The sequence below is a fragment of the Chelonoidis abingdonii genome, chromosome 6, assembly GCF_003597395.2.
Source record: "Chelonoidis abingdonii isolate Lonesome George chromosome 6, CheloAbing_2.0, whole genome shotgun sequence".
Lineage (NCBI taxonomy): Eukaryota > Metazoa > Chordata > Testudines > Testudinidae > Chelonoidis > Chelonoidis abingdonii.
In genome coordinates this window covers 53,754,289-53,766,292 of record NC_133774.1, presented here as the reverse complement: position 1 = coordinate 53,766,292, position 12,004 = coordinate 53,754,289, and the positions used below count along the sequence as shown (strand labels likewise).

The 12,004-nt window shown below is 40.0% G+C and overlaps 1 protein-coding gene across 6 annotated transcripts in view; it reads right to left on the bottom strand.

Moving 5' to 3' along the window:
* The window catches only part of ATG10 (autophagy related 10), a 162,626-nt gene that overhangs the window by 55,929 nt on the left and 94,693 nt on the right, over window positions 1-12,004 (bottom strand). For all 6 annotated transcript variants that reach the window (XM_032782275.2, XM_032782274.2, XM_032782272.2 and 3 more), the window contains one exon: window positions 8,437-8,563. In XM_032782275.2, the coding sequence (XP_032638166.1) occupies window positions 8,437-8,563 (127 nt within the window). The remainder of the gene's footprint in view (window positions 1-8,436; window positions 8,564-12,004) is intronic.

The following is a 12,004-nucleotide window of genomic DNA, read 5'->3' as shown; positions in this document are numbered from 1 at the left end:
TCAGCCAGGTGATTCCTCTAGTTTGATCCAGCAGCCAGAAGGAACAGGTTATCAAGCATTTAATGGATATGAGGACCAGCTGTGTCGGTGGGAAGAATTAGTGCCTGAAAGGCTAGCAATCTTCTCTCACAAATATCTAGACTATGGGAGGAAGCAGCATGACTGACCAGAGGATTGTTCTGGTAGCAAGTAACCTGGGAAGGAGGGAGGTGTTTGTAGTTTTATTTTTTCAGTGACGGTGGTAAGGGTGGTAAATAGCAGAAATTTACTCCCAGCAAACATTTGAATAGAGGAGTGTTTTGTGTTTGGAAGTTCACTGGTTTGCATGCACTTGGTCAACTGTTTCAAGTTATTTTTGTTTGCTTGTTTTTGCTACATTAGCTTTACATGCCTTTTACCTAAAGCAAATGCACACAATTTTGGACAAAACACACATCTATATTCTGTGGACACTCCAAGTCCTCCAGGCCCTATGGCTGCCGACGTCCATACATTTACCAGCCTTATCGCACATTCCTGCAGCCCAGTTAGACCACACAAAGCCAACTGGGCAGCAGAAGTAGTCTGTAATTGCTGCTGCTAACCACAAGGGACAGTGTGGCACCTTTGCCTCTTATGTCCCCCACTGTTGGGTCAGAGCAGGGAAGGTGCAGCCATAAAGAGGTGATGGCAGCCAGAACAGCAAACACAGGGAAGTGGAAGGGAGAGAAAGTGAAGGGCCCAGAGTTGGCCTTTGGGTCCTCCAGTGTGCACCCACTATCCATCCCTGCCACTGCTGCCAAGTTTTGTGCAGTTCCATGTCCTATCCCCACCTTTGCTTTGAGCAGGATGTGTTGACCACAAGTGGAAATATGTAGTTTATTTGTTAATTAGTTCATTAAATAATCTGCATACAATGTCATAGAGTGAAATGAAATTTTTTTCACACATCTATACTTCTCCTGTGTGTCATACAAGATTTACTGTGCCTTGACAAAACATAGGTGCCATTAAAATAAAAAAGCTAGCACACGATATGTCATGAATTTAGAGTTTTAAAAGACTCCAAGATTTTGGTTCAGAACCTGGAGCACATGAGAGTTACTGCTAAAGAAGCACTAACCAATACATCTGCAACAGTGGAGACTGAATGTGGACTCTGACACCTACCCAAAGGAAAATGGGAAAGTTTTGTCTTGGAAAATGTCCAACCAGGAAATGTCTGATTTTTTTTTTTAGCACAGTCTAAAAGAGGAATGAGCAAAGAGGTGGGAGTTAGGAACTCCTGAATACTACTCCTGTCACTGCCACTAACTCATGACAGTATATGGCTTTGAACAAATCAATTCACCAGACCAGGTATATGAATCTAGATAGACACAAGCAGCAGCAATCGGCACCAAACTTTTCTTAGGATGGAGGCCTTATTAATCAGAGCCTCGGATTGTCATAAATAGATAGCTAACGGTTAATGTTTCTTTTACCTGTAAAGGGTTAACAAAGGGAACCAAACACCTGACCAGAAGACCAATCAGGAAACTGGATTTTTCAAAGTGAGGGAGGGAACTTCTGGGTGTTTTTGGCTTTGCTCTCTCTGTTTGTTTTCTCTCGGCTATGAGAGAAGAGGTTTTCTTTCTATCTCCAAGCTTCTTTCTACCCTTCTGTTACAAGTGTGAGTACCAAAAGGAAGCAATAGTTTATATTGTATTTTGTATTTACATGTGTGTACCTTGCTGGAATGTTCAAATTGGTTATTTTTTGAATCAAGGTTTATCATATTCTTATAGCAAAGCCTTTTATGTCATCTTGATGCCAGGTTATATGTTTATGTCTTTTCTTTCTTTTTATATAAAGCTTTCTTTTAAAACCTGCTTGAGGTTTTTCTCTGTTAAGCTAAGAACGAAGGAGGGGAAAATCTCTGTTTTGTTAGCTTTAGGTTGAATGCATAGCCTCAGGGGAGGAAGGAGGGGAAGTAAATTGCCCTCTGTTTTGCATTCAGGAGTTTAAGTACAGTATCGCCCAGGATAACCCAGGAGGACAGCTGGGGATGAGATAAGAGGGACAAGGGAAGGAGGTTGTTTTCCCTTTGGTGGGAGACTCAGGTCTCTGAGTCTGGGGTCTCTCCAGAGAAGTTTGGGAGACCAGAAGGGGCCAAAACCCTGAAATTTTGGATGGTGAGACAGCGAGATCAGTCTAAAGCTGTATAGCTTGGGGGAGTTTCATGCTAAGCACCCAGATTTTGGACGCCAAGGTCCAGATTTGGGACAGAGGCTTATTACCGGATCTTCACATTTTCTCTCTCTGTGAAATGGGCATAATCGAATTCCTTTGAGAAATGTTTTTCCATATTCCAAGGTGGGCTATGCACCCTGACGCTAGCAAGATTCAGGAACATCCAGAAAACTGTAAAGAGCACCCCTCTTGGCACCGAATGTTTGGAGCCAAGACTATATAAGGGCTATGCAGTTCTAACTGCTTCAGTTTCTTCCTTTCTACAGTTAGAAAGGTTGCTGCAGATATAAAAATCTTGGCTCCATTCCCAGAGAGCTGTACTGGGGTTCTCCCGAGTTTCTATCATATCTTTTTTTCCTTGTAATTTAGTTAATTAAGGATTTTAATTTATGACACTTCTAGCTAAAGTTTTGTTTTCTTGTTTGGCATAGTTTGACCCCATGCTTGGCACCAGGAGCATCATGGCTAAGTTGCCTCTTAAAGAACTAGAGAACAAGACTCTGTTCTCAGAACTGATGTTTGTTGTCTCAGGAAGGCTCACTACTCGACTGGTGTTCAGCGCCCCGAGTATTTACATCTCAGGTCCACAGGCAGCACCAGATTGGACATTAGGATAAACTTCCTGTCAGGGTGGTTAAGCACTGGAATATATTCCCTAGGGAGGTTGTGGAATCTCCATCACTGGAGATGTCTAAGAGCAGGTTAGACAAACACCTGTCACAGATGGTCTAGATAATACTCCGTCCTGCCTTGAGTGCTGGGGACTAGACTTGAAGACCTCTCGATGTCCCTTCCAGTCCTACAATTCTCAGCTTGCCTTATGATAGTGCCCTTACAAACCAGAAGTTCCTAAGAAAGTTAGAGTGCAATGTCCACCACATTCCTGTCACAGTTTCAGGGTAACTGCACCTGTAATTCCCCTCCATGGTCCCTTGAAGGCACCTACTTATAGGCTTCTGGCTCCCAACTGTCCCTCTCTTGGGTGTAGACTCGCGTCTATCTTCCTCCTGACTGAGGTTTTTAAGGCTGTGCAGCTCCCTGCTTCATGCTGTGATATTCTCAGCAAGCCAGGCTGCTTGAAAAGGCCAGCAAATGTGCTTTGCTTTCTCTTCAAAGGCTATGAACAACATAAATGCCAGCAATTATAAGTTTCCATGCAGCTCTTTATAAGTAAGCATATTTATCCTAAAGGTGAAAGTATTACCAAGAAAACGTATTAAAAACAATAAAAGAACCTACATGAATTCTAAAAATCTTATCAGAGGTCACCTTGGCTCCAACCCATGCATGCTGGTAGGTGTCAGTCTTTCAAAACCCGCAACTGGGTTCTCCTCATGGTTAGAAGTTCATAACTGCCTTAGATTCAGAACCAGAACCCAGGCTGGCCAGTTCAGCCATTTCTTTATATGGCTTGGGTCTTTGATCTCCAATCCTTGGGATCAGGTAATCAACAGACAAAAACCCTCTCCTCAGGGCATAGCTTCGGAAGGCTCAATTTTTGCTTAACCAGAGGTGAGGAATTTGCATTAACCTCTCCCTGGTGTTCCCCAGGAAATCCAATTCACACTTATTGTCCAAAACGTCCTTTCTTGTCTGGCACATTTTCAATATAGTCCTTTGAACTACCACGCCTCATCACATCTTCCACCTGGAGAGATTATCTAAAGTCCCGGCCCACAATAATACATAAGCTATTAATTTAACTTAAACTTAATTCAATAAGGTCTCCCAAGAATGTGACAGGACATAGCCATATCTGTCACAACCCCACCAATTCTCCTTTTTCACCGCTAGCCAGCATCTGTGACTCCTCCTCTGCCTGTGAGGAGGAAAAGGTGATGGACGTCTTGCATCATGCTTTTCCTGAAGATCAGGAGTGATAACCATGTCCACATGCTACATCCGCACAATCACAAGATTATGAGCAGCTTCAGGAACTGTTGGAATGTATGGAAGGTTCCTTGGAGCCAGAGACCATAACAGTCCATAAAAATACATCACCTCTTTTGGCATCCTGAAGGCTAAAGGAAAAGGAAAGTTACTCTTTTGATTAATGCAGGGTTACTAGACCCAGCCCAGGACTTCTGGTTCATGTCAGCATCGAAGAAGGCTGACTGCTTACACCAGCTGTCTCAATGAAATCTTATAGGCTACATCAAATACTTTAACCAGGATTCCTGTATTTCTTCAGCAATCCTATTCTTGAATCTTTGGTCGTCTCAGCAGCTAGGGAGCAGTTGAAGGACTTCCATTGGAAAAAGGCAATGAAGAAGGTTGCATTTGGGGGAAGGAAAGTATATTCCTCTGGGACTCCAGGGATGTCTCCTGCTACCAAGCTGTAATGGTTCTATACCAGTTTCACCTTTGGGAACGGACGCTTTCACTGTTGGACCTTTTGCCTGAGAAGCAGCAGGAGTCAGTGAAGGACTGTTTCAGAGGAATATGTGATGCCTAAGAACTTTCTCTTTGTGTTCTACAATGCTTCTAACATACCTGTTAGAATAAGGGCATCAGGCATCACGTTTAGTCATTATTCACAGACCAAGTCTTTGCCCTCACTAAGGCATAGAGGTCTTTCCTATACATTGACCCTCAAAGTCTACAAAAAGTCTAGATATCTTCCCTAAATGCTTTCATTCTATGTAAATTCAAGTCCTTCTGACATGTAGGGTAATGTAGTTTAACTTTCCCTGGATAAGGAGGAGATTTCAGGAAGAATTCCAGATGATGATCAGTTTCAGGTAGGTATAAAGTTTGGATGAGGATAAAGAACAACTTTGACCTTGTGGAATACATTGAAGGGAGAATCAGCCATTAATGTCTCAGCTCATTCGCTCTTCTTGTACATGAGAATTAATGCCGGACAAAGATGTTGCAACCAACCATGAGGCTCTCAAAGCTACCATCCAAGAATGGCTGAGGATCTTAGTGGAAAAGTACCAGAAACAATTTCTTGGGGAGGCTTTTTTTAACTTAAGGGTGCAGCCAGAGACTGACTGAGTAACTCCATTCAAGATGGAATCTTATACAATAGGAGAAATGAAGGATGTCATTATTCTTGAACAGTTTTTTTTAAATAGTGTGCCTGGGAGGGTGCAGACTTGGGTGTGCTGGCACCAGTCATTTTTATAACAGACAATGTAAGGAAGTGCTCATGAATATTGTAAAATATACAAAGCTATGTAGTCTGGTTGAACAGAGGAATTATTATTTCCTAGGCTGGCCTACAGGTCTAATGGCCATGTGACACATTGCAGTGCAGAATCTGAATTTGGGATTCCAGTTTAGCCCTTTCCTGTGGGAGCATGATGATCAAAGTCCCTAGAAGGGTTACACCTCACATTTATTTCTTGCAACCCACTCTCGTTAATGTAAAGGGAGATACAGACAGGCTTCAATGGAAACCATGCACAGCCCACCTACTCCAGAGAATCCTAGCAATGCAGGATGTTTGGGATGTAACATACCAAAAAGGGGAGAAATGAAGGATCCTGGGGAATCCCAGAGGAGACAAAATAATTTTCTAACAATGATTCTAACACAAGGGAAGTTCCAAAATAGTTCAAACACCAAGATTTTAGGTTTGTAAGACCAATTTCACCTTTACATTTTTGCAAGTTAAAAATTAAATTAAAAAAGAGTGAACTGGCCTAATAATGTGATCCTGTTTCCAGATTTAGGGTCCCTGTAGCCCTGGGCCTGGAGAACTTTGGACCACATAGGGGAGAGAGAGTCAGAAAGAACTGTTCTCACCACCTAATCTATATGCAATAACAACAATTTACGGAGTTGCCAAATTTCATATGTTGTAAGCAGATAAATAATTAATTCATAGAATACCAGGGTTGGAAAGGACCTCAGGTCATCTAGACCAACCGCCTGCCAAAATCTGGACCAATCCCCAGACAGATTTTTGCCCCAGATCCCTAAATGGCCCTCTCAAGGACTGAACTCACAACCCTGGGTTTAGCAAGCAAATTCTCAAACCACTAAGCTGATGTAGGGCTGAGTGTGGGGTGTTCTCCCACCCACTCAGCAAACGGAAGAGCTGAACAATAGTGGCTGTCAGAAGAAAAAGGGGCAAAGGGTTATCAAGGTAAGAATAGTAACATCATAATGAAAAGGCAAAAGTGGGGACCAGGCAAGGTAAAGGAAAAGCTTGCTCAGATGTCTGTCATAAATAATGATCCATATAGTCTGAATAACGTCATATTGGGGGTTTTGGATAGCACCAGGCAGTAAGTAGATAATCTGAATCAAAGGAAAGATTTCCAGTATCCAAAAAACTATGCTATACAGAATGAAAATAAGAGATTTAGTACTAATAGAATATTCTTCTGGGAAAAAAAGAGTTGGATGCCAGTATTTGTATCCTCCTCTCTTCAAGCCAGACACCAAAAGAAAAATGTTAATAAGGATATAAAGAGACTCCAGATGACTGCAGAAATTCTCAAAAAACCCATAATTTTCGACTGTGAAAGATTCCCAAGAAGTGTGTTAAAAACATAATTATACTTGTAGGAACAATTACAGTTCTGTACTGCAAGGGGAGCTGTTGGCACATAATACTAAGATTGTGCATTAGCTCATCCACCAGCTTCTGTAATATCCACTTCCAGCTATAAGGAGTCATGTTTCAACACCTCCGATTCCCTGATGCTGACAAGCTAAACAACTTGTTTTGTCTCTGGGAGCTCTTCTCTGGTGATTAACTGCTTATAGTGAATACTAATTATATGAAAGTACAGTACTATAGAAATACTGTTTCCTCTACCTGCAGCATCACCATTCTCTTACACAGAGAAGGTATACTGTTAATTCAACTAAAACCGAGAAGGTGACATTTTTCAGCACCACAAATAAATTAATCAGCCTCTTACTATGTTATTTCGAGACAGCAAAAGTTACTGACTAGCAAGAGTTTCTTTATCCTTCTGCCTGCAAAACAAGTTTAATGACAGATTATTGCACATTTGTAAATGCTAGTAACAATCCTAGGAATAAATTTGCAACATGAACTGTATGAGAATTTGTGATCTGTTAGTGGTTACGGAAACTGAGCTGTATCCCCAATTCCTCAATTTGAACATTTACCCCAAATTATCAGTTCTTAGAAATTGCACCTCAGACTAAATTCTTTTCACCCGTGAGTCTGAGAATTCATTTTTCAATTTGAAATCTAAAGTGCTTGTTAAAACGCTAACATTGCAAAATTAGAAGTGATTAAACAATAAGTCCATGAGTGATTAAATCTACCAAACACAGTCAAAGCAGCTTAAGTGACTTTTTAATTAAGAAGAAGAATATCACAGGCAACATTCAGATGTCTTCATCAAGATAAAATTAGAAGATCATTCAAAACACAAAATCTGCTCATGCTGCCATGCAGGAGACCAAGTTTAGAAATGACCTCAAGATTCCAACTCCTCAGCCCCAAGTGCATTGTCTTTGGGAAGAGGAGAGAAGCACAGACAGTGCTGCAGTATGATCCCTCTATGCTTGTTGATAAAATAAGCATGACTAACAGTGGCTATGAAGGGAGACAGTGTGTTCCACTTTCCTGACAAGAGACAGAGTGAAATCACAGTGGCAGTAGTAACTGGGCAATGGATGATAAGATATATAGATTAGGGAGAAAATAAATTATTTTATTGATTTTAGTCATTTTATGCAATGTTTTAAAACTGTTTCTTCCAGTGCAAACTGACTTTTATGTTGTTTTTATGTTTAAAAGATTCGTTATCTTTTAAAAACTGTTTAAATTAGAAAGAAAGACAGCATACAGACTGTTTTAAATGTATATTTTGTCCTAATCATTGTGGATCCAATTCAGCTCTGAAATAAGCAGGCGCAACTCAGTTGAAGTCACTGCAGTAGAGCTTATTTATTCCATGGCTGAATTTGATGCTGTAGCTTTAAGTTCTTTATATTCATTTAAAGAAATCAAAAAAGGAAAATGGCCAGCAGGTTTCGTCAACTATGGGCATGATGCCAGGAGTCTAAAGATCAGACTTCTCCAGGCTGAGATGATATCATCTACTCCAAGGTCCTGAGGCTTACAGTGTCTGGAGTATCAGAAAATTTACTAGTGAACACCCCATCTCATATTTTTTATATTAAACATGATTATTATACTGCCAGTTGAGTACAAAATCTGTTTCAAAGATTCCACTTCATCCCTGCATTTTTTCTTTTACTATGTGTTCAATGTATAATAAGTCTTACCTAAAAAGCATGCCCTAAAGTAAAGCACAGGTACTTCGTAGCTGCTGGAATACAAGACATGATACTCATAACGAATCACTTCTGATGGTGCACAGATTCCAGATACTTGAGAATCATCCAGGGCTTCCTAAAACAACAAACATTAATACAGTACTTCAGTAAATTATGGGCTTACCCGTGAGGAGAAAATAAGGGCTACCGTTATAGTAATTAATTTAATAAATGCAAGGAGCAGACATGAGAGGCACTGTCTCTTACTGAACACTCATCAGTTGAGTCCTGAGGAAACAGTAAGACCAGAAAGAAAAACACGAAAGCCCCAATTCTGCAAAGATTTACCTACATGCTTCACTTCACACACCATGAGGAGTGTGTATATAGTTAAATCCCTTGTGTAAGTCTTTGAAGGATTGTGGCCTTAATTAATCCAGATTGCTTCTGTGAGACAATCAGACAACAAAGCAACTGTGGAAAATCTTTATCATAATACTTTTAGCAACATGCTGGCTACAGCAGCTACTCCTTTAGTTACCTGTTACTATTGAAGATCATCCTAGCAACTGAAGGTGAAGTTACAATAAATTACTAAAGAATCTGCAGGTTTAAAACAAACAAAACGAAGTATTTCTTCACACAACACACAGTCCACCTGTGGAACTCTTTGCCAGAGGATGTTGTGAAGGCCAAGACTATAACAGGCTTCAAAAAGAAGTAGATAAATTCATAGCAGATAGGTCCATCAATGGCTATTAGCCAGGATGGGCAAGGATGATGTCCCTACCCTCTGTTTTTCAGAAGCTTGGAATGGGTGACAGGGGATGGATCACTTGATGATTACCTGTTCTGTTCATTCCCTCTGGAGCACCTGGCATTGGCAACTGTCATAAGACAGGATACTGGGCTACATGGACCTCTGGTCTGACCCAGTATGTCTGCTCTTATGTTCTTACTTTCCAAAGGATAATTCATTTTATGCAGAAAATTCTGAGTTCCATTTTTAATAAGAGCTATTTTGCAAGAGGTTGTGTTGGTTAATAACACTTCTGAAGTTGAGACAATTTTTCCCCTCCTCTTACTATATGCTGCTAAAATCAACTTCAACTATAGATTGGGCTTCACCTCTTCTGTTTGTTCATAAGCAGAAGCATTCCGATACATTCCCAGGAGCTCCCAATTACCAGCTTACGTTTTGTATCTTCTTTTACCAACGTATGAACATAATTTTCAAAAGGTGCTGAGCACGCATAGTTCTTATTGACTTTACAATCAATTGCGAATGCTTATCACTCTGAAAATAAGGCCATTACCTTTTAAACCCTATTAAATAAGCTAATTAGATATACTGGAACAAATTTTCCAAGAAGACAAAACTGAAATATCCACAAAATGCACGTGCACTTGCTGAGCCTTGAAAACCCTGAATTTGCATACACAAACCAACTGTATGCCCCAGAGGGTAGGTATACATGCACAAATTTGGGCTTTGTGGGTGCACTAGTACCAACTAACTGTGAATATTTAGTTCTCTGACCAAGCAAAATGCTAAAGACTGAAAGGGAACAATGAAGAAACAGCAGTTTTTAACCCTCAAGTTATTACAACACATAAGACAGTTAAAGCTATTTTGTATTTTTTCTTAGATCCTGAACTCACCTTAATGCTTGCTCTGTCATGAATCAATCCATGAGGGAGATGCAAGAACTGACAAAATATAAGAGTAACCATAAAGAACATACTATGACTTTTTGGAAAGCCCACGTAAATTGATTTCATCCAAATAGTATTTTAGACAATCAGGTGTTGCTGATAAACAAGTGTACAAGACTGTGACTAGAGGTCCCAGATTGTGGATAGCCACATACAAGTGTAGTTGGAAATAATGATAACACAATTTTAAACATTAAATTAAGATATTTAGAAAATCACACCAGCTGAAAGAACAAAAGAATTCTGGGAATGATGGCCAATTGCAGAAAGCTTGATCTTAGTTTACCAAAAAACAGACACCTAAAGCACTGAGCCTGGACATTAAAGGAAATCCTCTCTGTTGACCGAGCTTTTAAAATCTTAGGCAATGAGATATTAAAGACAATATGCCAGAAAGGACAGCATTGATTGCTGTTTTTGACTTTACCAACCAGGTACAGATCTGTATGCTTTACCCAGTTCACATTTAATAGAGTAAGGACACAAGTTTTCCATTCTTCTCTCATAGCAATCCTACTGATCAGATGTATTGGGAGTCAATACTATGTAAAAGATTTTTTGTGGAAGAAAGGTTGATATTACTTCTGCCTAGTAAAGTGATAATTCTTTAAAATGGATATAGCTTCCGGGCCAGTGCTTTGGTGAAGAACATAAATCGGAAAAGAGAAGAGAATGGAGGGTGGTGGCAGAAATTAAAAACAGCAACTAGGGATCAGCCCAAATCCCCTCAAACCTTGAGAACCTTTGGATTCAGATCTGAATCCAGATCCAAACTACATAACTTAAGACAATCTCTTCTTGAAGCAAAACTTAAAATGATTCTTTGTGAAGACATTAATGTTTAGTAGGTTTTTATATTATGGGTTTACATACTATTTGGCCATTAGATGACCTTGCTCTGAAACAGGACTGGATAAGTGTGACATATAGTGAAGTACTTGCTGAGTCACTTTCTTTTGTTGGCTGTGCTGTACTGTACCAATGATAGTTCCAGTGCTGATATAAATTTTTAAATATTGTTCTTCCACCAAAACAGTCCTGTACATGCATGTACAAAACAAGGAACATCACTTTAGTCATTAACATTATATTGATTTCTAATTTGGAATTTTTTTTAAACTAGAATAAAAAAAAATTAATCTCTCTTTCACCCAAAAGCACATGGAAAAATAAATAACATCTTTACCAAAGAGCTACCTTCCTCAAAGTGAGTTCAGCAGAAAAGGCCTCGTGAATGTCCTGCTATCTCAGAAGTGGTGCATTAAGATATGAGCAGTCTGTAGCTAAATATTCTGCCTCTGGGGATTGCAGGGAGTTCAGGGTTTGAGCAACCTCTGCAGAAAAACCTTAATTTTCTGGAGATGAACTGGACAAGGGAATAGAACAATGAAGGAGTCAGAAGCTCTTTCTGATGACCCTGTTCTTCAAGAGGGAGGAGATGGACTACAAAAAATCTCCCTGGAGGATTCCTGGTGTTACTGGAGGAAAATTAGATTACATTATGCCTCTCTAGAGATCCTACTTCTCAAGAGACAAGAGCTATTTCATCCATCAGTCGCATCCTCAGAAGAGTTCGGACATCTCTGGAGGGTTAAGAACAGGAAAGAGCAGGTTGTGCAAGCAGTCTTCTCCTGAAAAGCCTGATGTTTTATGGAATTGGAGGTTGACCATTTCATTCATGTTTTAGGGAGCTGGAGGTTGACCATTTCTCATTTTGTATTAACCTGTTTTTTTGCTTTTAAATGATGGTTGGGACTATGTCTGAAACAGGGAATTCAAAAGAATGCAAAGCTTAAGGAAGCCTTGGAAGACAAAAATTCTCCCTTCTTTATCCTGTAACAAGCTGGAATTTGGTCTAGTA